General features: G+C 43.2%; 1 protein-coding gene across 3 annotated transcripts in view; it reads right to left on the bottom strand.

The window, feature by feature from the left end:
* Window positions 1-27,498, bottom strand: part of PRDM16 (PR/SET domain 16) — a 637,493-nt gene that overhangs the window by 106,971 nt on the left and 503,024 nt on the right. For all 3 annotated transcript variants that reach the window (XM_067472770.1, XM_067472771.1, XM_067472773.1), the window contains exon 4: window positions 3,066-3,200. In XM_067472770.1, coding sequence (XP_067328871.1) covers window positions 3,066-3,200 — 135 coding nt within the window. The remainder of the gene's footprint in view (window positions 1-3,065; window positions 3,201-27,498) is intronic.

Below are 27,498 nucleotides of genomic sequence, written 5' to 3'. Positions count from 1 at the left end.
AAGGAAATAGATAGTGAAAGAATAAAGGAAGAAAAGAAAAAAGGAGAGGGTGAAGGAGGAAAAGAAGAACAGAAAAGGAAAAAAGGTGGAAGGGGAAAGATAGGGAAGAAAAAATAAAGGAATAGAAGAAAGGAAGGAAATAGATAGTGAAAGAAGGAAGGGAGGAAAGAAAAAAGGAGGAGACGGTGAAGAAGGAAAAGAAGAACAGAAAAGAAAAAAAAGGTGGAAGGGGAAAGATAGGGAAGAAAAAATAAAGGAATAGAAGAAAGGAAGGAAATAGATAGTGAAAGAATAAAGGAAGAAAAGAAAAAAGGAGGAGAGGGTGAAGAAGGAAAAGAAGAACAGAAAAGAAAAAAGGTGGAAGGGGAAAGATAGGGAAGAAAAAATAAAGGAATAGAAGAAAGGAAGGAAATAGATAGTGAAAGAAGGAAGGGAGGAAAGAAATAGTAGGAGAGGGTGAAGGAGGAAAGGAAGAACAGAAAAGATAAAAATGGAAAGGTGGAAAATAGGGAAGGCAAAAGAAACGATTAAAAGGAAGGAAGGAAATAGTAAAAGAAGGAAGGAAGAAAAGAAAAATGTAGGAGAGGGTGAAGGAGGAAAAGAAGAACAGAAAAGAAAAAAGGTGGAAGGGGGAAATAGATAGGGAAGAAAAAAAAGAAAGAAATAGAAGGAAGGAAATAGATAGTGAAAGAAGGAAGGAAGAAAAGGAAAAGGGAGGAGAGGGTGAAGGAGGAAAGGAAGAACAGAAAAGATAAAAAATGGAAAGGTGGAAAATAGGGAAGGCAAAAGAAACTATTCAAAGGAAGGAAGGAAATAGTGAAAGAAGGAAGGAAGAAAAGAAAAATGTAGGAGAGGGTGAAGGAGGAAAAGAAGAACAGAAAAGAAAAAAGGTGGAAGGGGTAAATAGATAGGGAAGAAAAAAAAGAAAGAAATAGAAGGAAGGAAATAGATAGTGAAAGAAGGAAGGAAAAAAAGAAAAAAGTAGGAGAGGGTGAAGGAGGAAAAGAAGAACAGAAAAGAAAAAAAGGTGGAAGGGGAAAGATAGGGAAGAAAAAATAAAGGAATAGAAGAAAGGAAGGAAATAGAGAGTGAAAGAAGGAAGGAAGGAAAGAAAGAAAAAAGTAGGAGAGGGTGAAGGAGGAAAGGGAGAACAGAAAAGAAAAAAAGATGGAAGGGGGAAAATAGATAGGGAAGAAAAGAAATAAAGGAATAGAAAGAAGGAAGGAAATAGTGAAAAAAAGAAGGAAGAAAAGAAAAAAGTAGGAAGAAAAAAGTAGGGAAGAAAAAAGAAAGGAATAGAAGGAAGGAAGGAAATAGATAGTGAAAGAAGGGAGGAAGAAAAGAAAAAGGTAGGAGAGGGTGAAGGAGGAAAGGAAGAACAGAAAAGATAAAAGATGGAAAGGTGGAAAATAGGGAAGGCAAAAGAAACGATTAAAAGGAAGGAAGGAAATAGATAGTGAAAGAAGGAAGGTAGAAAAGGAAAAAGGAGGAGAGGGTGAAGGAGGAAAAGAAGAACGGAAAAGAAAAAAGATGGAAGGGGAAAATAGATAGGGAAGAAAAAAAGAAAGGATTGGAAGGAAGGAAGGAAGGAAGGAAGGAAGGAAGGAAATAGAGAGTGAAAGAAGGAAGGAAGGGAAAAAAAGAAAAAAGTAGGAGAAGGTGAAGGAGGAAAAGAAGAACGGAAAAGAAAAAAGGGGGAAGGGGGAAATAGATAGGGAAGAAAAAAAGAAAGGATTGAAAGGAAGGAAGGAAGGAAGGAAATAGAGAGTGAAAGAAGGAAGGAAGGGGAAAAAAGAAAAAAGTAGGAGAGGGTGAAGGAGGAAAAGAAGGACAGAGAAGAAAAAAGATGGGGGAAATAGACAGGGAAGAAAAAATAATAAAGGAATAGAAGGAAGGAAGGAAATAGTAAAAGATAGTGGAAAGAGAAGAAGATGAAGGAAAGTAAGAAAAAGAATTTAAAAAAGGAATTAAAGAAGGAAGAGAAGAAGGAAGGAGGGAAATAGAAGGAATAGAATGATACATTTTTCCCTTGATGTTTTCTTTCACAGCCTGGCAATTCAGAGGAACTGGTCACATTACGAATCCTTTTTGAGAGATGTTTAGACATCATGTCGACTCCGAAATGGTTTGCAAAATATTGTTTTCGAAACCTGGGATTTTCTATATTGTTTTGCTGCAATGCCATAAAGCACTTCTCAACAAACAATAGCTGCGAGGACTTCTGCAATGCACTGGAAGGCAAAAGCAAAAGCACAAAGGCCGAACGGCTTAATGAAAACGGGGGGGAAACTCTCCCAAGCGAAATGCACAAAACTCTGAAACGAAGGCCGTAATTGAATCTTAAACAGCAATGGTCACTTATACCATAAATCACATTTCAGGCTCGCTTGCCAACGAATTTATGGAAGCCAATGCAAATGATATCCTTGCATTCCTTCTCTTTTTTCTCCCTTCAAAAGAGCGATTCTATCCCAAATGTTGCAAATGCAAAATTGGGATTTCTTGTCGTCTTATATGTGCCCAAAATGCATTCAAATATTTGTGCATTAATATTATTGCTACTAGCCATCCCCTGCCATGCGTTGCTGAGGACCAGTCCGTGTATATGTGTTTTGTGTGTGTATATATGTGTGTTTGCATATATATGTGTATGTGTGTATATTTGTGTATTTGTGTGTTTATATGTGTACACTAGCCATCCCCTGGACGAATTGTCACCAAATTTGGACACAAGACACCTAACAACCCAATGTATGTCCTTCACTAAAAAAAACAAAAAAATGATTTTGTCATTTGGGAGTTGTAGTTGCTGGGACTTATAGTTCCCCTACAATCATGCGCAAAAGCCCCTCTCCCCATTGCGCGAGAAGAATGAAAACTAGAGCAAAATGTGCTGCAGGATGTCCCACCCACAGAAACAAAGTTTTTGCAGTTTAATCAACTTTTTTTCCATTTAGAAAATGACATTTATAACCTAGGAACAAAAATCATGTTACATAGTGTAATCATATTGTGTCATCATAGAAGATCTCCTAATACAGAGTGAGAAGAGCGGGACAAAGTACCTGGTCGTTCGTGGGGCACACAGCCACATTTTGTTCCTCGCTGGAGCAGGCCATCCGGATGTACTTTAACCAATTCCCATTTCCGGACTGGTTGGCATCGACGCAGAATTTCTCAGTGCCCAGGTCATCGCTGGCCTGAAAGAGAAGAAGACAAGAGGAGAGGTTTCAGTAGAAGAAGGAGAACTGCAAGCATTCAAAGGTAGAGAAGGACGGAATGCAATCTCAGGTGGATGAAGGACCTGTACCATGAAATTGGCTACTTGGTACCATAGAAGGGACCCCAAAGGCCATTCAGTCCAACCATTAGCCATGTAGAAGCCCTATCTACACTGCCATTATAATACAATGTATGTCGAAGGCTTTCATGGCTGGAATCACTAGGTTCTTGTGGTTTTTTTCGGGCTGTATGGCCATGTTCTAGAGGCATTTCTCCTGACGTTTCGCCTGCATCTATGGCAAGCCTTCTCAGAGGTAGTGAGGTCTCATTATAATACAGGTTGAACTGCATTATATGGCAATGTAGATGGGACCGCTGTAGACCCACATAATCCAGTTCAATACAGTTCAGTCTGCATTGTATGAGTCTACACTGAGAAAAATGTATAATATCACAAAGGATTACCACCTTGCCCGCTTCATTGGAAATCTGCTACAAAACAGGAGCTTTTTTGTTGAGTTCCAGCGTCAGAGCAGCATGCCTGAGAGAAGCATGCTTGTGCCAATATTCAACATTTACACAAATGACCAGCCACTGCCAGGAGGGACAGAGAGTTTAATCTATGCTGACGATCGTGCCTGTGCTAGTACGGCTGTACCAGAAGCTCCAACTTCTTTTCCTTTCTATTGAGTGTTTGCATGTATTCCAAAGTTCCGTGCATTTTGCAATAAGGTGGCTTCCCTTGGTTTGCAATCATAGGGCCAATGACCCATCAATTATCATTATGTTCTTTAGTTCTGTTCCTTTTTCTGGGTTAAGGAGGGAAAAAGGGACCTCTAGTTCAGTTCACACAGACAGGGGCGGCTCGTCCATTATGCGAAGTAAGCGGTTGCAGAACACTTTTTTTTGCCAGGGGCACAGAGGCGCCTCTGTAAATGTCCCTCGACTGCCACTTGAGGAGTGCTCCCTCAGCTCACAACAGCCCTAGCAGTCCGGAAGGAGCCTCAGCTTTCTTGCGTCGCTGCTGGGCGATCCTCTTCCCAAAGGGGCTGAGCCCTTGAGCCTCGCCTAGCCCCTCTCATTCCTGCTCCACCCGGCCACCGGGTGCGCGACCAGAGCCGGCGCTCAGTCGTTCTCTGCGTTCGATCCCTTCCCCATGACAGGCTCCCTTTCCTGATCCCCCGGCGTTCCACCTGCCTCCTCTCCTCTCCCCAATCCGTGCGTGGGCCAAGGGACGGAGCCACCACGTCTGGCCCGCTTCAGGTCCGGAGGTGTGTCTGAGGACCCCAGCGTGCGCACCAAAAGTCGCCTCTTCTCCTGATTTTCTCTTCAGCCATTGGGACCAAGAGGGAGAGAGAGAGAGAGAGAGAGAGAGAGAGAGAGAGAGAGAGAGACCCTCTGGCTGGAGGTATCTCCCACCTCCACCTCCCTCCTTTGTTTTTGCGCCTATCTTCAGGAAAGGTGGGCATCTCCACCTCTCTCTCTCTCTCTCTCTCTCTTGGTCCCAATGGCTGAGGAGAAAGTCAGGAGAAGAGGTGACTTTTGGTGCACACGCCAGGGTCTTCAGGCACGCCTCCGGACCCAAAGCGGGCCAGGCAAGGGAGCAAATGCGGCAAGTGTAGTTACTGGGATGTATAGTTCACCTACAATCACAGGCCATTCTGAACTCCACCAATGATGGAATTGAACCAAATATGGCACACAGAACTCCCACGGTGAACAGAAAATATATATCAGTGATTGGTTGGGGGGGGGGGGGGGGGGGCGCCAAAATACTGTTTGCTTACGTTTGAAAATTACCTAGGGCCGCCTCTGCACACAGAGAAGCCTTTCATACAGGACGTGAATCAGTTACACCTGTAGAAAGCTTCGTCTTTTACAGCTTTGCTGGGGGGATCCAGTCCCACATCTCTACAGAGAACTACAGCAAAGCCTTTGTTGGGGAATTTAGTTCCACAACTCTACAGCCAGCCTTCGCTGGGAATTGAAAGCCTTCTTTCCTCTTGGAAATCTACAAAAGGACTCTGTTTGGTAAGGACCACTCATGGCAGCCATAATGCAACTTGGACCGGGTGTAGGGGCCCACACCAGCAGAGCTTAAGTCAGATTGCCCTAGGAGGTGGTCAAGGATTTCCCTTGTAGAAGGAAGAAACAGTTTATGAAGAAAGTTGCCTGTCCCTTGTGGACAAGATTTAAGCAAGCCACCGGTTGATTCCTTGAAGTATTTGTTTGATTTATTGAAGATTTAAGCAACAATAAAAACTTTGTTGAACTTTCTAAGTCTTTAAAAAAACTTTGTGTGGGGAAATCCAAAAGGCCTGTCAGCCGAGGCACCCCCGGCGTCCCATTAGGCAGAAAACACGCCCTGTCTACAGACTCTTTCACAGGCCCAGCGCGTGACAGCACAGTGCCATTACCGTTCAAGCAGGGAACTTTGAAATAGTTGAACAGAAGCTTTCTGAAGATTTAGGTGCTCTATACAGAAAGCCACAGGGATTCCAACGACAATGGATGCAGACCAAACTTGGCACACTGATCCATTGTGACCCACTTTAAACATTGGTGGAATGTGTGTGAGAGGGGGATTTACCAAGGATGATGTGAGTTATAGTCCATCCAGAGGCGGCCCTAGGTAATTTTCAACGGTAAGCAAACAGTATTTTGCCCCCCCCCCCCCACCACAACCAATCACTGATATATATTTTCTGTTTGTCGTGGGAGTTCTGTGTGCCATATTTGGTTCAATTCCATCATTGGTGGAGTTCAGAATGCTCTTTGATTGTAGGTGAACTATACATCCCAGTAACTACAACTTGCATATGTCGAGGTCTATTCTCCCCCAAGAGCACCTCAAGAATGCCCCTGGGCAAAATCAACTATACTGCAAAGGCTTACTTTGCATATGGGTTGAGCCGCCCCTGAGTCCATCCACATCTGGAGAGCCACTTGAATCCCACCAACGATGAATCGAGGCCGAATTTGGTACACATACCAATAATAATAATAATAATAATAATAATAATAATAATAATAATAATACACTTTATTTATATTCCTCTATATCTCCCTAGTCACATTGTTCAGGAACCTGCATTTCATTAAAGGGTGCATCCATATTGTAGAATTCATGCAATTTGACACAACTTTAATGGTGGTGGAATTCTGGGAGTGGGTTTTCCTGGGTCGTTGGCCTTCTGAACCAAAGACTCAGGACTGTGAGAGACGTTCAGCAGTGGAACTCTCTGCCCCGGAGTGCGGTGGAGGCTCCTTCTTTGGAAGTTTTTAAACAGAGGCTGGATGGCCATCTGTCGGGGGTGCTTTGAATGCAGTTTTCTTGCTTCTTGGCAGGGGGTTGGACTGGATGGCCCATGAGGTCTCTTCCAACTCTATGATTCTATGAGTCTACTAGCCGTCCCCTACCATGCATTGCTGTGGCCCACATGGGGGTTCTGTGTGGGAGGTTTGGCCCAATTCTATCGTTGATGGGATTCAGATTGCTCTGTGATTGTAGGTGAACTATAAATCCCAGCAACTACAACTCCCTAATGTCAAGATTCTATTTTCCCCAAACTCCACCAGTGTTCACATTTGGGCACATTGAGTATTCATTCCAAGTTTGGTCCAGATCCATCATTGTTTGAGTCCACAGTGCTCTTTGAATGTAGGTGAACTACAACTCCAAAACCAAAGGACACTGCCCACCAAACCCTTCCAGTATTGTCTGTTGGTCATGGGAGAACCGTTTGCCAAGTTGGGTTCAATTCCATCATTGGTGGAGTTCAGAATGCTTTTTGATTGTAGGCGAACTATAAATCCCAGCAACTACAACTCCCTAATGTCAAGATTCTATTTTCCCCAAACTCCACCAGTGTTCACATTGGGGCACATTGAGTATTCATTCCAAGTTTGGTCCAGATTCATCATTGTTTGAGTCCTCAGTGCTCTCTGGATGTAGGTGAACTACAACTCCAAAACCAAAGGACACTGCCCACCAAACCCTTCCAGTATTGTCTGTTGGTCATGGGAGAACCGTTTGCCAAGTTGGGTTCAATTCCATCATTGGTGGAGTTCAGAATGCTTTTTGATTGTAGGCGAACTATAAATCCCAGCAACTACAACTCCCTAATGTCAAGATTCTATTTTCCCCAAACTCCACCAGTGTTCACATTGGGGCACATTGAGTATTCATTCCAAGTTTGGTCCAGATTCATCATTGTTTGAGTCCTCAGTGCTCTCTGGATGTAGGTGAACTACAACTCCAAAACCAAAGGACACTGGCCACCAAACCCTTCTAGTATTGTCTGTTGGTCATGGGAGAACTGTGTGCCAAGTTGGGTTCAATTCCATCGTTGGTGGAGTTCAGAATGCTTTTTGATTGTAGGCGAACTATAAATCCCAGCAACTACAACTCCCTAATGTCAAGATTCTATTTTCCCCAAACTCCATCAGTGTTCACATTTGGGCACATTGAGTATTCATTCCAAGATTGGTACAGATTCATCATTGTTTGAGTCCTCAGTGCTCTCTGGATGTAGGTGAACTACAACTCCAAAACCAAAGGACACTGCCCACCAAACCCTTCCAGTATTGTCTGTTGGTCATGGGAGAACTGTGTGCCAAGTTGGGTTCAATTCCATCATTGGTGGAGTTCAGAATGCTCTTTGATTGTAGGCGAACTATAAATCCCTGCAACTACAACTCCCAAATCTCAAGATACTATTTCTCCCAATCTTCACCAGTGTTCAAATTTGGGCATATTGAGTATTGGTGCCAAGATCCATCCTTGTGGGGTTCAGAATGCTCTTTGATTGTAGGCGAACTATAAATCCCAGCAACTACAACTCCCAAATGACAAAATCATTTTTAAGTGAAGGACATACATTGAGTTGTTAGGTGTCTCGTGTCCAAATTTGGTGTCAATTCGTCGAGTGCTTTTTGAGTTCTGTTAATCCCACAAACAAACATTACATTTTTATTTATATAGATGATTCTACGAGTTAAACACCTCCCAAGATCTCATTGCACGGAGCCAAGAAGGTTCAAACGATATCAAACTGCAACAATCCTGCAGTGTAGATGCACCCATGTCAACCTATGGGTGCATCTACACTGCAGGATTGTTGTAGTTTGTAGCTGTAGGCTTCTGCTTGAACGAAAGAACCGAATCTCAGCGAACGAGCGACTCTTCTTGCAGATGGTCTTGTAAATCTTCAAAGGCACGAACCCGAGGCGTGAGGGAAACAAAGAGAAGGAGGCATTGACCTTTGGAGGTGTGCGTTCCCGTCCCTTCTTCTCAGCTCTCATAGCAAAGAGAGGGCAAACTTCGGCGTTGGTTCTTCACACAGGAAAAGTGACACGCCGCGTGAGAATATTATCAACAGGCAAGGAGCCAAGGTTTTCACACCAAAACCTTCCCGCAAGTCTCAAAGCATATGCAACATCCCCAGTTCGATCACTGTATTGCTACTCAGTAAAGAACACAGTTTGGAAGGGAGGTTATCATCCTAGTATGGAAGGACCCTGTCTTTGCTTGGCTGCATCTGCACTGTGTCACAAAGGATTACCACCTCACCCACCTCATAGGAAACCTGCTACAAAACAGGAGCTTTTTTGTCGAGTTCCAGGGCCAAAGAAGCAGATGGCGGAAACAGAAGAACGGCCTGCCTCAGGGGAGCGTGATTGCTCCATCCATGTTCAACATTTACACAAATGACCAGCCACTGCCAGAAGGGACAGAGAGTTTCATCTATGCTGATGATCGTGCCATCACCGCTCAAGCAGGGAGCATTGAAATAGTTGAACAGAAGCTCTCTGAAGTTCTAGGAGTTCTTACTGCCTATTACAGGGGAAACCAGCTGATTCCTAACCCATCTAAAACACAGACATATGCTTTTCCCAACAAACAGGGCAGCATCCCAGGAAAGTATATAGGGGAGAAACAAGGAGGACAGGAGCAGAATTCGAAACGATCTTGACAGATTAGAGAGATGGGCCAAAACTAAGAAAATGAAGTTCAACAGTGACAAATGCAAGATACTCCACTTTGGCAGAAAAAATGAAATGCAAAGATACAGAATGGGTGACGCCTGGCTCGAGAGCAGTACGTGTGAATAAGATCTTGGAGTCCTCGTGGACAACAAGTTAAACATGAGCCAACAATGTGATGTGGCGGCAAAAAAAGCCAATGGGATTTTGGCCTGCATCAATAGGAGCATAGTGTCTAGATCTAAGGAAGTAATGCTACCCATGCTCTATTCTGCTTTGGTTAGACCACACCTGGAATATTGTGTCCAATTCTGGGCACCACAATTCAAGAGAGATATTGACAAGCTGGAATGTGTCCAGAGGAGGGCGACTAAAATGATCAAGGGTCTGGAGAACAAGCCCTATGAGGAGCGGCTTAGGGAACTGGGCATGTTTAGCCTGAGAAGAGAAGGCTGAGAGGAGATATGATAGCCATGCATAAATATGTGAGAGGAAGCCACAGGGAGGAGGGAGCAAGCTTGTTTTCTGCTTCCTTGGAGACTAGGACGCGGAACAATGGCTTCAAACTACAAGAGAGGAGATTCCATCTGAACATTAGGAAGAACTTCCTGACTGTGAGAGCCATTCAGCAGTGGAACTCTCTGCCCCGGAGTGTGGTGGAGGCTCCTTCTTTGGAAGCTTTTAAGCAGAGGCTGGATGGCCATTTGTCAGGGGTGATTTGAATGCAATATTCCTGCTTCTTGGCAGAATGGGGTTGGACTGGATGGCCCAGGAGGTCTCTTCCAACTCTTTGATTCTGTGATTCTAAGGAAGATGGCTCCACCAAGGTATGCCCAAATGAGTTCCTATTTGTCCTGTTTCTCCTTCGCAGATACTCGCTTGCAAGCCCATGCAGCTCAGTTTTACCATCAGTTTGTCTCTAAAACAAATTCTTGTTTGTTTTGGGATGTACTCCTAGTTTTTGCCTTATGCTTTCTGCAGTTTTGTCTCCTGAATGTATGCATTCCCTAACATATGTAGGTAGTCCCTTGACATTAAGTCCAGTCATGTCTGACTCTGGGGTGTGGTGCTCATCTCCATTTCTAAGCCGAAGAGCCAGCGTTGTCTGTAGACACCTCCAAGGTCATGTGGCCGGCATGACTGCATGGAGCGCCGTTACCTTCCCGCCGGAGCAGTACCTATTGATCTACTCACATTTGCATGTTTTCGAACTGCTAGGTTGGCAGAAGCTAGGGCTGACAGCGGAAGCTCACGCCGCTCCCCGGAATCGAACCTGCGACCTTTCGATCAACAAGCTCAGCAGCTCAGTGCTTTAACCCACTGCGCCACTGGGGGCTCTATTCCCTAACATACCCATACCCAAAATAAGTATGCTTATGAAGACCTTCCCTCCTAAGGTATGCACTTTAGGAACTAGTTATTGAGCCAAGAAGAGAAAGGACAGACTGTGAAGACGTATGGAACCTAAAAGATAAACGGAGACGTCAGAACGATGCTTAGTTGTGAGTCAATCTTTAATATTATTCTTCATCTTCTTCCTCCTCATAGGAAATCTGCTACAAGACAGGAGCTTTTTTGTTGAGTTCCAGGGCCAAAGAAGCAGATGGCGAAACAGAAGAACGCCCTACGTCAGGGGTGCGTGCTTGCCTCATCCATGTTCAACATTTACACAAATGACCAGCCACTGCCAGAAGGGACAGAGAGTTTCATCTATGCTGACGATCATGCTATCACCGTTCAAGCAGGGAGGTTTGATATAGTTGAACAGAAGCTCTCCGAAGCTCTAAGTACTCTTACTGCCAATTACAGGGAAAACCAGCTGATCCCTAATCCATCAAAAATGCAGACATATACTTTTCACCTTAAGAACAGACAAGCATCTTGAACTCTGGGGATGACCTGGGAAAGAATCCCACTGGAGCACTGCGGTGCACCAAGATACCTGGGAGTTACCCTGAACTGTTTTTCTGACTTACAAGAAACACTGCTTGAATGTCAAGCAAAAAGTGGGTGCTAGAAATAATATCATACAAAGCTGACTAGCACAACCTGGGGATCACAACCAGACACAGTGAAGACATCTGCCCTTGTGCTTTTCTACTGTGCTGCTGAATCCCCAGGTTGTGCCAGTCAGCTTTTGTATGATATTATTTTTAGCACCCACTTTTTGCTTGATGTTCAGGCAGTGCTTCTTGTAGGTCGGAGCACGGTCCAGAGTGACTCCCAGGTATTTGGGTACACTGCAATGCTCCAGTGGGATTCCTTCCCAGGTGATAATCCTCAGAGCTTGGGATGCTTGTCTGTTCTTGAGATGAAAAGCACATGTCTGTGTTTTAGATGGGTTATGGATCAGCTGGTTTTCCCTGTAATAGGCAGTAAGAGCACCTAGAGCTTCGGAGAGCTTCTGTTCAACCATCTCAAAGCTCCCTGCTTGAGCAGTAATGGCATGATCATCAGCATAGATGAAACTCTCCGTCCCTTCTGGCAGTGGCTGGTCATTTGTGCAGATGCTGAACATTGATGGAGCGAGCACGCTCCCCTGAGGCAGGCCATTCTTCTATTTCCGCCATCTGCTTCTCTGTCCCTGAAACTCAACAAAGAAGCTCCTGTTTTGTAGCAGGTTTCCTATGAGGCAGGTGAGGTGGTCGTCCTTTGTGATATTATACATTTTTCTCCGGAGGAGGCAGTGGTTCACAGTCTCATAAGCTGCTGACAGGTCTATGAAGACAGCTCCTGTGATCTGCTGCCTTTCAAAGCCATCTTCTATGTGCAGAGTCAGGACCAGAAGCGGAATATAAATGAAGATTATTATTATTATTATTATTATTATTATTATTATTATTAGAAACACAACAATATGAGTCCACGGCAAACAAGATCACTCTGCTGGCTGTTGTATTGGGTCACACGTCGGACACTTCCCAAGTTATTATTACTTATTATTATTATTATTATTATTATTATTATTATTACTAGGGCTGGGTAACCACGGAAAAATTTGTTTCTAAATTCATTTCGTTTTTAGGGGGTCCATTGCGTTTCGTTTTTTTAAAGAATTCCGAATTTTTTCTTTAAAAAGTTCGAAATTTACGAAATTTCGTAAATTTAGAACTGATTCATTAATGGCGGACGCAATTACACAATATGCTAAAAAAAAACCTCTAAATGGGACAGGGGAAACTTCTGATGCTTCCCTCTCCCTCTGTTGTTGACTGTTGGTGTGATAAAACAAACAACAACTATATTATATTATATTATTATATATTATATTATATTATAATAATATTATTATGTTATATATTATTATATTATATTATATATATTATATTATATTATATATTATATATTATATTATTATATTATTATAATATTATAATATTATATATTATTATATTATATATTATTATATTATAGTATTATTATATTATTATAATATATTATATATTATATATTATTATATTATATTACAAAAATAATTATGAAATAATTACAAAAATGGGAAAAAAAAATCGATTCTTAATTACTCCTCACACTATTCCAAAATGGGTCAATATCGGATCGTAAGCTAATTTAAATAGGAATTAATAACGAATTACAAAATTAACGAACGAAACCGCCCAGCCCTATTATATATTATATTATATTATTATAATATTATTATATTATATTATTGTATATTATATATATATATATTATATTATATATTATTATATCATATCATATCATATCATATTATATTATATTATATTATATTATTATATTATTATATTATTTATTTATTTATTTATTTGGTTTACTTTTACCCCGCCCTTCTCACCCCAAAGGGGACTCAGGGCGGCTTACACATCCAAGGCACAATTCGATGCCCATAGCATACATAATACACAATAATAAGCAATAAAACAAAATAACAAATTAGCAAACAACAACAACAACAATACATTGCATCTAAAACCGTTAAAACCAATAAAACCAGTAAGATTTCATACAAACCGATACAACCACTTCTTCCTTCTTGCCAGTCAGTGTTCGCTATCTCATGGTTCAGAGTTTTCTTCCACATTTATCAGTCCACATATATCAGTCCTGCCGGTCCTAATTGCCTGGTTGTCCTATCTAGTTAGCAGACTGCCCGAAGGCCTGGTCCCACAACCACGTCTTTGTCTTTCTCCTAAAGGACAGGAGTGATGTCGATGCCCTGATATCCACTGGGAGTGAGTTCCACAGGTGGGGGGCCACCACTGAGAAGGCCCTGCTCCTCGTCCCCACCAGCCTTGCTTGAGAAAGCGGTGGAGTCGAGAGCAGGGCCCCCTCAGATGATCTTAAATTCCGTGGTGGGACGTAGAGGGAGATACGTTCGGACAGATACGCTGGACCGGAACCGTACAGGGTTTTATAGGTCAAGACCAGCACCTTGAATTATTATTATATTATTATTATATTATATTATTGTATATTATATTATTATAATATATTGTATTATATATTATATATTATTATTATATTATATTACGAAATAATTACAAAAATTGGAAAAATTGTTTCGATTCTTAATTACTCCTCACAGAATGGCTCAATATCCGATCGTAAGCTAATTTAAATACGAATTAATAACGAATTACGAAATTAACGAAACGAAATTACTAATAGGGGGTTGGACTGGATGGCCCAACTCTGATGATCACAAAGTTATAAACCACTAGCTGTGCCCTGCCACGCGTTGCTGTGGCCTATAGGATTTTGGTTAAGTTTCGTTGGGGGATTTTTGAGTTTTGTTGTTTTGCTGTTTTGTGAGTGTGTTGTTGTGTTGTTTTTCATTTTGAGTAGATATGTTTGTACCTTGTGGGTTGTGTTATGGGCATGGGAATTTTGGTTAAGTTTCGTTGGGGGGTTGTGGAGTTTTGTTGTTTTGCCGTTTTGTGAGTGTGTTGTTGTGTTGTTTTTCATTTTGAGTAGATATGTTTGTACCTTGTGGGTTGTGTTATGGGCATGGGAATTTTGGTTAAGTTTCGTTGGGGGGTTGTGGAGTTTTGTTGTTTTGCCGTTTTGTGAGTGTGTTGTTGTGTTGTTTTTCATTTTGAGTAGATATGTTTGTACCTTGTGGGTTGTGCTATGGGCATGGGAATTTTGGTTAAGTTTCGTTGGGGGGTTGTGGAGTTTTGTTGTTTTGCCGTTTTGTGAGTGTGTTGTTGTGTTGTTTTTCATTTTGAGTAGATATGTTTGTACCTTGTGGGTTGTGCTATGGGCATGGGAATTTTGGTTAAGTTTCGTTGGGGGGTTGTGGAGTTTTGTTGTTTTGCCGTTTTGTGAGTGTGTTGTTGTGTTGTTTTTCATTTTGAGTAGATATGTTTGTACCTTGTGGGTTGTGTTATGGGCATGGGAATTTTGGTTAAGTTTCGTTGGGGGGTTGTGGAGTTTTGTTTCCTCGTTGGATGCCCCTAACAAATTTATATATATAGATAGTAGGCCTGGGTAACAACGGAAAAATTTGTTTCTAAAATCGATTTGTATTTGGGGTTTTTTTTTGTTTCGATATTTAAAATAATTACAAAATTTTCCTTTTAAAAAGTTCGATATTTACGAAATTTCGTAAATGGTAAAAAAATTAACGAATCGATTTCCGAAACAATAACGAATCGATTCGTTAATGGCGGACGCGACCGCGAAATACGCTAAAAAACCTCCAAAACTTTCTGAAGCTTCCCTCTCCCTCTGTTGTTGACTGTTGGTGTGATATTATAATTTTTTTTCACTAATTAAACCATAAAACTGGCCCAGACATGCGGAAATAATAACGAAACGACCTCAAAACAATAACGAAACGAATACAATATCGAAATACGAAGCATTTACAAAACGTTTTTGAAAATTCGTTTTTTTTAATAATTGCTCCAGAATGGTTCGTTATCGTTTTGTAATTGAAAAAATTAACGAATTATTAACGAATTACGAATTAACGAAACGAAACCGCCCAGCCCTAATAGATAGCCTTTGATGTAAGATGAGGAACTGAGTTCAGTTCTAAAGTTTGGGGAGCAGGGTTGGGACCTTAATATCGCCATTCGGGGCTTCACAGATTTTGCTTGGGGTTCATTAACGTCGGAAACTCCGAATGGAAGCCAAAGCAATTGAGGTGGGCGAATTTTTTTTCAATTTTCCTGCACTTGGATTTTGTTTGAAAAGCTGTTTGTTTGATCCCGAAAAGGGTCCCTCCCGCCAGGATCCCGGCTGAATCTGCCATCACTTCGGCTAATGGGAACGTTGGGCCGGGTTCCCAACCAAATGGACCCAGCTTGCGTTTTCGACCAAAAATACATCTCATTAATGCATTATTTTAAGTGTTTATGTGTTCAACTTAAAAATGTCCCAGTGTTTGCAGGGATCTCCATACTGTCAAAACCAGGTGGAAAGGAATGGAAAGACCAAAAAAGAAAAAGTAAGTGATGCATTTGTGCGTCGTCGAGGAAGCATGGGGTGATTCTTTGTCCTCGGAGGAATGCAACAGAATACCTTGAGAGCAGATCTCTGCATATCCCCTTCCCTCGCCATCTCGGTCTACATTCCTTTCTGCAAAGCCACCCAACGCGGCCTTTGTGGGACATGATGTCCCAGCTATAGGCGAACTGGCATCCCGGCAGCTCAAATCACTCTCAACATACAAATATAATTTAATTAATCTATTATTTATTATTATTTTGTTCTCAGGTCCTTCTGAGACTTTTCTAGCCTCAGCTATATCTTCTATATAGAATCATTGAGTTTGAAAAGACCCTCTTCTGCAGGCAGGAAAACACAATCAAAACCCTCCCGACAGATGGCCATTTAAAGGTAAAGGTTTCCCCTCAACATTAAGTCTAGTTGAGTCCGACTGGGGTGGTGGTGGTGCTCATCTCCATTTCTAAACCAAAGAGCTGGCATTGTCCGTAGATACCTCCAAGGTCATGTGGCCAGCATGACTACATGGAGGTCCATTTCCTTCCCACCGAAGTGGTACCTATTGATCTACTCACATTTGCATGCTTTCCAACTGCTAGTTTGGCAGAAGTGTTTTCCTGCAGGCAGGAAAACACAATCAAATCCCTCCAGACAGATGGCCATTTAAAGGTAAAGGTTTCCCCTCAACATTAAGTCTAGTTGAGTCCGACTGGGGATGGTGGTGCTCATCTCCATTTCTCAGCCAAAGAGCCGGCTTTGTCCGTAGATGCCTCCAAGGTCATGTGGCCAGCATGACTACATGGAGGTCCATTTCCTTCCCACCGAAGTGGTACCTATTGATCTACTCACATTTGCATGCTTTCAAACTGCTAGGTTGGCAGAAGTGTTTTCCTGCAGGCAGGAAAACACAATCAAAGCCCTCCAGACAGATGGCCATTTAAAGGTAAAGGTTTCCCCTCAACATTAAGTCTAGTTGAGTCCGACTGGGGATGGTGGTGCTCATCTCCATTTCTCAGCCAAAGAGCCGGCTTTGTCCGTAGATGCCTCCAAGGTCATGTGGCCAGCATGACTACATGGAGGTCCATTTCCTTCCCACCAAAGTGGTACCTATTGATCTACTCACATTTGCATGCTTTCAAACTGCTAGGCTGGAAGAAGTGTTTTCCTGCATGCAGCAAAACACAATCAAATCCCTCCAGACAGATGGCCATCTAAAAGTAAAGGTTTCCCCTCAACATTAAGTCTAGTTGAGTCCGACTGGGGGTGGTGGTGCTCATCTCCATTTCTAAACCAAAGAGCTGGCGTTGTCCGTAGATGCCTCCAAGGTCATGTGGCCAGCATGACTACATGGAGGTCCATTTCCTTCCCACCGAAGTAGTACCTATTGATCTACTCACATTTGCATGCTTTCCAACTGCTAGGTTGGCAGAAGCTGGGGCTATCAGCGGGAGCTTACCCCACTCCGCAGATTCAAACTGCTGACCTTCTAGAACAGGGGTTTTCAAACATTTTAAATAGAGGGCCAGGTCACAGTCCCTTAAACTGTTGGAGGGCCGGATTATAATTTGAAAAAAACATCAATGAATTCCTATGCACACTGCACATATCTTATTTGTAGTGCAAAAAAACACTTAAAAACAATACAATAATTAAAATGAAGAACAATTTTAACAAATATATACGTATTAGTATTTCAGTGGGAAGTGTGGGCTTGCTTTTGGCTTTCTTTTCTTTTTTGTCATGTCAGGAGCAACTTGAGAAACTGCAAGTTGCTTCTGGTGTGAGAGAATTGGCTGTCTGCAAGGATGTTGCCCAGGGGACGCCAGGATGATTTTGATGTTTTTATCATCCTTGTGGGAGGCTTCTCTCATGTCCCCGTATGAGGAGCTGGAGCTGATAGAGGGAGCTCATCCACGTCTCCCCGGATTCGAACCTGTGACCTTTATCATCCTTGTGGGAGGCTTCTCTCATGTCCCCGTATGAGGAGCTGGAGCTGATAGAGGGAGCTCATCCGCCTCTCCCTGGATTCGAACCTGCGACCTGTCAGTTTTTAGTCCTGCCGGCACAGGGGTTTAACCCACTGTGCCACCGGGGGCTTTTGGCTGATGAGATAGGATTGTTGTTGTTGTTGTTGTTGTTGTTGTTGTTGTTGTGTGCTTTCAAGTAATTTCAGACTTAGGTTGACTCTGAGCGGGGGCCGGGTAAATGACCTTGGAGGGCCGTACCTGGCCCGCGGGCCTTAGTTTGAGAACCCCTGTTCTAGAACATGGTCAGCAAGTTCTATAGCCTAGCAGTTTAACTGTTGTAGTTCAGTCCATGGTTGTGCTTGTTCCTAATATCAACGAGTACGTGAAGAGAGAGGAGGCCAGGGGACAGTTCCACCATGTCTCCTGTGCTATGCTAGTAATATAATGTAATGTAATGTAATATACTGTAATATCTATTAGGCCTGTTTGATCAAGAAAAAATTTGTTTCTAAAATCGTTTTGTAATTGGGGTGTTTTTTTGTTTCGATATTTAAAATATTTACAAAACTTTCCAAAAAAATGTTTTGTTATTTACGAAATTTCGTTAATATTTACAAAACATTTTTTAAACTCCATTTGCCTAGTATTTTAAATATCGAAATTTTTTCTTGATCAAACAGGCCTAGTTTCCAACAGACCTCTGAGGATGCCTGCCATAGATGTGGGCAAAATGTCAGGAGAGAATGCTTCTGGATTGGTCATACATACAGCCCTGAAAAGTAAACTCACACAACCGGCCTCCCGCGCCATCCAATCGGCTCTGCCGGCTCCTGCGCCCTCCTCCTCCTCCTCGGGTGAGCGCGCGGCCGCCATCCAGTCGGCTCCGGCTTCTGCGCCCTCCTCCTCCTCCCAGCTGTGTTGCAGGAAGTGCTAGGAGGAGGAGGAGGAGGAGGAGGAGGGCGCAGGAGCCCGAGCCGATTAGATGGCGCGCGCGCGCTCCGCTCACCTTTACAACCGGCCTCCGCTCCTGCTGTTAGCCCCGCGCGCCATCCGGCTCGGGCTCCTGCGCCCTCCTCCTCCTCCTCCTCCTCCTCCTAGCACTTCCTGCAACACAGCTGGTAGGAGGAGGAGGAGGAGGAGGGGGGCGCAGGAGCCCGAGCCGATTGGATGGCGCGCGGGTGAGCGCGCGCGCGCCATCCAATCGGCTCCTGCCACGGTGCACTCACTGCTGGGGTGCTTGGGAGCGCCGGATTGGCTCCCAGGCACCAGCACATGACCACAGCACTGAAGTCAGCACAGCAGCCGCCATTCCATTTACGAGACGAGCTGAAGCTCGTAAAAAAAATGGGGCTGCTGTTTCGATATTTTCAAACCCTTCTGGGTTTGAAAATATGTTTTGATATCGCGTCAGATATGCAAAAAAACCCGATTTAAATACGAAATAACGAATTAACGAAACAAAACCGACAGGCCTAATATCTATATATATAAATCTGTAAGGGGCGTCCAACAGGACAGCAAAACTCAACCCCCCCCCGACGAAAATTTAACAAAATTCCCATGCACATACCTCAATCCACAAGGTATGCACAAATTGATTCAAAATACTAAACAACATAACAACACACTCACAAATAGACAAAAAAACTGAGCATGCGCAATGGCGCCCCGCAAGTCTCCGGCGTGCGCACATAGCCAGCTGGCCAACGGACCTTCACGCCAAAACACTCCTCCTCCTCCTCCCACCCCCCTCTGCGGAAGCCCCGCCCACACCCACTGATGCCCCGCCCCTACACTCCTCCTCCCCTGCCCACACCCACCGACGCTAAAAAAATGATAATGTCATTTGGGAGTTGTAGCTGCAGGGACTTATAGTTTACCTATAATCAAAGCATTCTGAACTCCACCAACGACGGAATTAAACCAAATGTGGCACACAGGACTCCCATGACCCAACAGAAAGCACGAGAAGGGTTTGGTGAGCATTGAGAAGGAAGAAAGGAAGGAGGGAAGGCAGGAAAGAAAGAGGTACCGAAGGAAGGAAGAAGAGAAAGTAGAAAGGAAAGAAAAATAAAAGGAAGGAAAGGCAGGAAAGAGGTAAAGAACGAGGGAGAAAAGAAAATAAAAAGTGAAAGAAGGAAGGAAACATGGAGGGAAGAAAGGAGTCAAAGGAAGAAAGGGGGAGGGAATGAAGGAAAGAAAGAGAGAAGGATGAAACCAAGGAGCAAAAGAAGGAAAGAGGTAGAGAAGGAAGAAAGGAGAGAAAGGGGGAGAAAAAGGGGGAAGGAATAGGTAGGTACCTCTCTTCCATAATAGTCCAGATATCTACCTGTACTTTGAAAAGATTTACTATAGGCCACAGCAACGCGTAGCAGGGCACAGCTAGTATTGTATATACATATAATATTTATAATATTATAATGTAATGCAATATAATACTAATAATAATAATATGACATTATTGGACCAATTGGAATTTCCGAGCTGTCTTCAAGGGCAGCCCTACGTAGAGTGCATTGCAATAGTCCAATCTAGAGGTAACTAAGGCGTGGACCACCGTGGCCAAATCCGACTTCAGGAGGACCTCCTGAGAACGGGACTCCACTCCATGGACTTCACCACTGAGTCGGGATTTGAACTGGTTTCGTCCTTATTTACATCTTCTCCAAAAAAATAAATAAATATGTGAACAAGAAAAAAAATGCAAAAATCTAAGCATCAAATTAAATTTTGCATGTGAAAATAACAAATTAAAAGGTTATGGGGACCTTCTTGTTCCCCCCCCCCCCCTCCGTCTTCTTTTCAGCACTGTTTCCTGTCATTAATAAGAGTTGTCGGGGAGTGGGAGTTTTGCAGCATTTTTGCTTTCATTATCACTCTGAAAACACAGAGCTCTCTGGTTCAGAAGTGCAAAATTGCGGTCAGTATTGTGGCACTCGGCTGCGGTATTGCACACCAGAGCAGAGGGAAACCCACAACAGATTTTAAGATGGGTGTTTTGTTTCTCATTATAAGGACCTCAAAGCTGTGCGGTTGGCTGACATTGCATGCATCTATACCAGAGGTCGCCAAACTATGGCCCGCGGGCCGTATTTGGCCCGAGTGCCATTTACCTGCGCCCCCACTCTAAACCATTCGCACCCTGCTGCTATGCCGCCCTCTTCCTGCTCCTTTACTATCCTTTCTATTTCTTTCCTTCCCTTGCAGTGGCGCAATGGGTTAAACCGTTGAACTGTTGAATCTGCTGCTTGCAGGTCGGGGTGAGCTCCCACTGTTAGCCCCAGCTCCAGCCAACCTAGCAGTTCAAAAAACATGCAAAAATCAATAGGTACCATCTTAGCAGGAAGGCAGTAAAGGCACTCACGTGACCATACCGCCAACACGACTGGAGCAAACTATAGGGAGCATAGGTAAAGGTAAAGGTAGTCCCCTGACATTAAGTCCAGTCATGTCTGACTCTGGGGTGTGGTGCTCATCTCCATTTCTAAGCCGAAGAGCCAGCGTTGTCCGTAGACACCTCCAAGGTCATGTGGCCGGCATGACTGCATGGAGCGCCGTTACCTTCCCGCCGGAGCGGAACCTACTGATCTACTCACATTTGCATCTTTTCGAACTGCTAGGTTGGCAGAAGCTAGGGCTGACAGCGGAAGCTCACGCCGCTCCCCAGAATCGAACCTGTGACCTTTCGATCAACAAGCTCAGCAGCTCAGTGCTTTAACCCACTGCGCCACCGGGGGCTCCATAGGGAGCATACAACACCCCTATTGAAACAGCTTCATTGGCTGCCGATAAGTTGCCGAGCCAAATTCAAGGTGCAGGTCATGACCTATAAAGCCCTAAACGGTTTGGGCCCTACCTATCTTCATGATCGTATCTCCTTCTATGAACCGGCGCGAACTCTAAGATCTTCCGGGGAGGCCCTCCTCTCGGTCCCACTGCCGTCTCAAGCGTGGTTGGTGGGGACGAGAGAGAGGGCCTTCTCAGTGGTGGCCCCTTGCCTCTGGAATGCCCTTCCTAGGGAAATAAGACAGGCCCCATCCCTCCCCTCCTTTCGTAAGAGCTTGAAGACCTAGTGGTTTCAACAAGACTTTGAAAATGGCCAGTTCTAACTCAGCCCTACACATTGTCGAATACGGCCTTATTCTTCCTACCAATTACCCAGAGCATTTCCTCTAGTCGGCCCCAGAATGAACACTCAGGGAGATAGAGCGGAATATAAATAAAGTGTATTATTATTATTATTATTATTATTATTATTATTATTATTAGCCGTCCCCTGCCATGCGCTGCTGTGGGCCACATGGGGGTTCTGTGTGGGAGGTTTGGCCCAATTCTATTGTTGGTGGGCTTCAGAATGCTCTGTGATTGTAGGTGAACTATAAATCCCAGCAACTACAACTCCCAAATGTCAAGATTCTATTTTCCCCAAACTCCACCAGTGTTCACATTTGGGCATATTGAGTTTTCGTGTAGAGCTTGGTCCAGATCCATCATTGTTTGAGTCCCCAGTGATCTCTGGATGTAAGGGAACTACAACTCCAATACCAAAGGACACTGCCCACCAAAACCTTCCAGTATTTTCTGTTGGTCATGGGAGAACTGTGTGCCAAGTTTGGTTCAATTCCATCGTTGGTGGGGTTCAGAATGCTCTGTGATTGTAGGTGAACTATAAATCCCAGCAACTACAACTCCCAAATGACAAAATCAATTTTTTTGAGTGAAGGACATACATTGGGTTGTTAGGTGTCTTGTATCCAAATTTGGTGTCAATTCGTCAAGTGGTTTTTGAGTTCTGTTAATCCCACAAACGAATTATTAGATAGATTATTATTATTGGGATGTATAGTTCACCTGTCATCTAAGAGCACTCTGAACTCCACCAATGATGGACCTGGAACTAACTTGGCACACAGAGCCCCCATGACCAACAAAAAATACTAGAGGTCTTTGGAGGGATTTATAGGAGTTGTAGTTTACTTACATCCAGAGCGCACTATGAATCCAAGTAATGATGAATCTGGACCAAACTTGGCATGCATACCCAATATGCCCAAATTTCAGGGGAATTGACCTGGACATTTTGGAGCTGTAGGTACTAGGCTTGGGCAATCAAGAAAAAAAATTGGTTCTAAACTCGTTTCGTTTCTAGGGTGCGCTAGCGTTTCTAAATTCTGAGGACTTCCGAAATTTAAGATTTCAAAATTTCGAAATTTCCGAAATTTCGTAAATTACAAATCGATTCGTTAATGGCGGACGCAATTGCGCAATATGCTAAAAAAACCTCCAAATGGGACAGGGGGAACTTCTGAAGCTTCCCTCTCCCTCTGTTGTTGACTGTTGGTGTGATAAAACACACAACAACTATATTATATTATATTATAATAATATTATTATATTATTGCATATTATATTATATTATTATTATATTATATATTATTATATTATTAAATATATTATAATATATTATTATAATATTATTATATTATGTTATTGTATATTATATTATATTATATTATTATATTATATTACTTTATAATATAATATATTATATATATTATATTATACAATTATAATATAATAATATAATATAATATAATATAATATATTATTATAATATTATATATTATATTATAGTATTGTATATTAGGCCTGGGTAACAATGGAAAAAATGGTTTCTAAAATCGATTCGTTTTTTGGGGGTTTTTGCGTTTCGTTATTTAAAATAATAACAAAATTTTCCTTTTAAAAAGTTCGATATTTACGAAATTTCGTAAATGTGAAAAAATTACAAAACATTAACGAATCGATTTCCGAAACAATAACGAATCGATTCGTTAATGGCGGACGCGACTGCGAAATACGCTAAAAAACCTCCAAAAACTTCTGAAGCTTCCCTCTCCATCTGTTGTTGACTGTTGGTGTGATATTATAATTTTTTTCACTAATTAAACAAAAAACAACCATAAAACTTGCCCCAGACATGCGGAAATAATAACGAAACGACCTCAAAACAATAACGAAACGAATACAATAACGAAATACGAAGCATTTACAAAACTATTTAAAAATTCGTTTTTTTAATAAATTGCTCCAGAATGGTTCGTTATCGTTTTGTAATTAAAAAAATTAACGAATGATTAACGAATTACGAATTAACAAAACGAAACCGCCCAGCCCTATTGTATATTAGAGTGAGGCAAGAAGAAGCATGAGGAAAGAGGAGGGAAGCAGCAGAGCAAAGGGACCGGAAGTGGAGTAAATGCGAGATTGTAAAACTTGCACCAGACATACGAAAATAATTATGAAATAATTACGAAATAATTACGAAATTTGGAAAAATTGTTTCGATTCTTAATTACTCCTCACACTATTCCTGCATGGCTCAATATTGGATCGTAAGCTAATTTAAATATGAATTAATAACGAATTACGAAATTAACGAACTGGATCGCCCAAGCCTAGTAGGTACTGGGATTAATAGTTCACCTGCAGTCAGTGGGCACTCTGAACTCCACCAAAGATTGAATTGGACCAAACTTGGCAGACAGAGCCCCCATGACCAGCAAAAAATACTGGAGGTCTTTGGGTAAAATTCACCTTGATTTGGGGGAGTTGTAGTTTACCTACATCCAGAGAGCACTGTGAGCCCAAACACCGGTGGATCTAGACCAAACTTGACACACAGACCTGATATGCCAAAATTTGATTACTGGAAGGGTTTGGGGTGAACTGACCTTCCTTTCTGGGAGTTGTAGTTCACCCACAAAGGAGTCCCCGGCACAGGAGGACTGAAGACCGACAGGTTGCAAAATCCAGAGAAATAAAGCAAGAGTATGCACAACTTTAGAACCAATCTGAAAGGCTCCCAAATCTTCTTTGGAGAGGTTTCTCCCACTCTTTCAAATGCCACAGTTTTGCAATCCTCTTGTGTGTGTGTTTGGATCAGGATGGTGCCATTCAGGCAGCATAAAAGACCAAGAATGTGTTTGCTAAGATAGATTGGGACGAGCAAAACGTTTCCTGCTTGATGCAGAAAAAAATGAAAAGGTTGGAAATTACGATTAAGCGGTTAGGGCAGAGAAAGAGCTGAAATCAAATATTCATAAAATGATGATTCATGGAGAGCGGGTGAATAGAAATGATTGTCCGCAGTTCCCTCTCAAAACATTAGATCATCCGAGCCAAAGGTGGCATTATGGTTCAAGGTGGTTTTTCCGGAACGTTTTGCTTTGTTTCGTGCCGATCTTGCACTGATGTCGCACAGCTAGAAGCCACCGTTTCAAGCGTCCGCTTTCACATCACACCTAATAAAGAGCACAAGGCGATGAATGCACTCAGAGCCTAAGAACAGCTGCCGCCTCGCATCAAATTATTTATTTGTTTATTCATAGAAAAATTGAATTCCTCGCCTTCTGGCATTTGAACAACAGCAGAGATTGGGAGCGACCGTGGAACGGAATAAAACTCCAAACTGGGAAACGTAATACAATATGTAGCACCCAACTCCCCCAATTTGGCCATGACAGTCCTAATGGATCCTCCGCAGTGAGGGGCGGCTGAAGCAATAGGCAAGTTACGCATTTGCGTATAGCGCCGAATCCCCAAGGGGCGCTCTCCCACCGTCCTCCTCCTCCTCCTACCTGGATTTCAGTAAGGCCTTCGACAAGTTCCCCCATGACCTTCTGGCAAGGAAACTAGTCCAATGTGGGCTAGGCAAAACTACGGTGAGGTGGATCTGGAATTGGTTAAGTGGACGAACACAGAGAGTGCTCACTAATGCTTCCTCTTCATCTTGGAAAGAAATGACAAGTGGAGTGAACGGGAAACGTAATGCAATATGTAGCACCCAACTCCCCCAATTTGGCCATGACAGTCCTAATGGATCCTCCACAGTTAGGGGTGGCTGAAGCAATAGGCAAGTTACGCATTTGCGTATAGTGCCGAATCCCCAAGGGGCGCTCTCCCACCGTCCTCCTCCTCCTCCTACCTGGATTTCAGTAAGGCCTTCGACAAGTTCCCCCATGACCTTCTGGCAAGGAAACTAGTCCAATGTGGGCTAGGCAAAACTACGGTGAGGTGGATCTGTAATTGGTTAAGTGGACGAACACAGAGAGTGCTCACTAATGCTTCCTCTTCATCTTGGAAAGAAGTGACAAGTGGAGTGAACGGGAAACGTAATGCAATATGTAGCACCCAACTCCCCCAATTTGGCCATGACAGTCCTAATGGATCCTCCGCAGTTAGGGGCGGCTGAAGCAATAGGCAAGTTACGCATTTGCGTATAGCGCCGAATCCCCAAGGGGCGCTCTCCGACCGTCCTCCTCCTCCTCCTACCTGGATTTCAGTAAGGCCTTCGACAAGTTCCCCCATGACCTTCTGGCAAGGAAACTAGTCCAATGTGGGCTAGGCAAAACTACGGTGAGGTGGATCTGGAATTGGTTAAGTGGACGAACACAGAGAGTGCTCACTAATGCTTCCTCTTCATCTTGGAAAGAAGTGACGAGTGGAGTGCCGCAGGGTTCCGTCCTGGGCCCGGTCCTGTTCAACATCTTTATTAATGACTTAGATGAAGGGCTAGAAGGCAGGATCATCAAGTTTGCAGACGACACCAAATTGGGAGGGATAGCCAATAGTCCAGAGGACAGGAGCAGGATTCAAATCGATCTTGACACATTAGAGAGATGGGCCAAAACGAACAAAATGAAGTTCAACAGGGACAAATGCAAGAGACTCCACTTTGACAGAAAAAATGAAATGCAAAGATACAGAATGGGGGACGCCTGGCTCGAGAGCAGTATGTGTGAAAAAGATCTTGCAGTCTTTGTGGACAACAAGTTCAACATGAGCCAACAATGTGATGTGGCGGCAAAAAAAGCCAATGGGATTTTGGCCTGCATCAATAGGAGCCTAGTGTCTAGATCTAAGGAAGTAATGCTACCCCTCTATTCCGCTTTGGTTAGACCACATCTGGAATATTGTGTCCAATTCTGGGCACCACAATTCAAGAGAGATATTGACAAGCTGGAATGTGTCCAGAGGAGGGCGACTAAAATGATCAAGGGTCTGGAGAACAAGCCCTATGAGGAGCAGCTTAGGGAACTGGGCATGTTTAGCCTGAAGAAGAGAAGGCTGAGATATGATAGCCATGTATAAATATGTGAGAGGAAGCCACAGGGAGGAGGCGGGAGCAAGCTTGTTTTCTGCTTCCTTGGAGACTAGGACGCAATGGAACAATGGCTTCAAACTACAAGAGAGGAGATTCCATCTGAACATTAGGAAGAACTTCCTGACTGTGAGAGCCATTCAGCAGTGGAACTCTCTGCCCCGGAGAGTGGTGGAGGCTCCTTCTTTGGAAGCTTTTAAGCAGAGGCTGGATGGCCATCTGTCAGGGGTGATTTGAATGCAATATTCCTCCTTCTTGGCAGAATGGGGTTGGACTGGATGGCCCAGGAGGTCTCTTCCAACTCTTTGATTCTATGATTCTATGATTCTAATGTTGGACATTGGCCAGCGAGTCCCCCGTCACTTAAAGTTAAGTGGCCAGAGGATAAGCAAACTGGGCAAACAAAGCGAGAAAGGCCCCTCTTAGGTCAGGAAAAAGCAAATCGGCCTTGCCGCCTTCCTTCCTTTGCTTGCCGGGCACTCCATTTCCAACCGGAATAACTTGCATACAAAGTCCTCTTTGTGGATGGATGATGTCCTTAAGGAGGCCTTTGCCACACAGGATCTGAGCCTGCCGTGGGATGTCAGATGCACGTCCCAATAAATAAATCAAACACACTTAAGTCCTGGAGTAAAACATCCTTCGTTAGACACTCCAATCACCTTGGGTATTCCTTTTTTCATTTTTTTAACCCGATGCCAAGCAAAGTTTTCATTGGATCGGATC

Source organism: Anolis sagrei, chromosome 13 (assembly GCF_037176765.1).
Source record: "Anolis sagrei isolate rAnoSag1 chromosome 13, rAnoSag1.mat, whole genome shotgun sequence".
NCBI classification, from domain to species: Eukaryota; Metazoa; Chordata; class Lepidosauria; order Squamata; family Dactyloidae; genus Anolis; species Anolis sagrei.
Note: the sequence above shows the minus strand (reverse complement) of the source record. Positions and strands in the feature narration are given on the sequence as shown.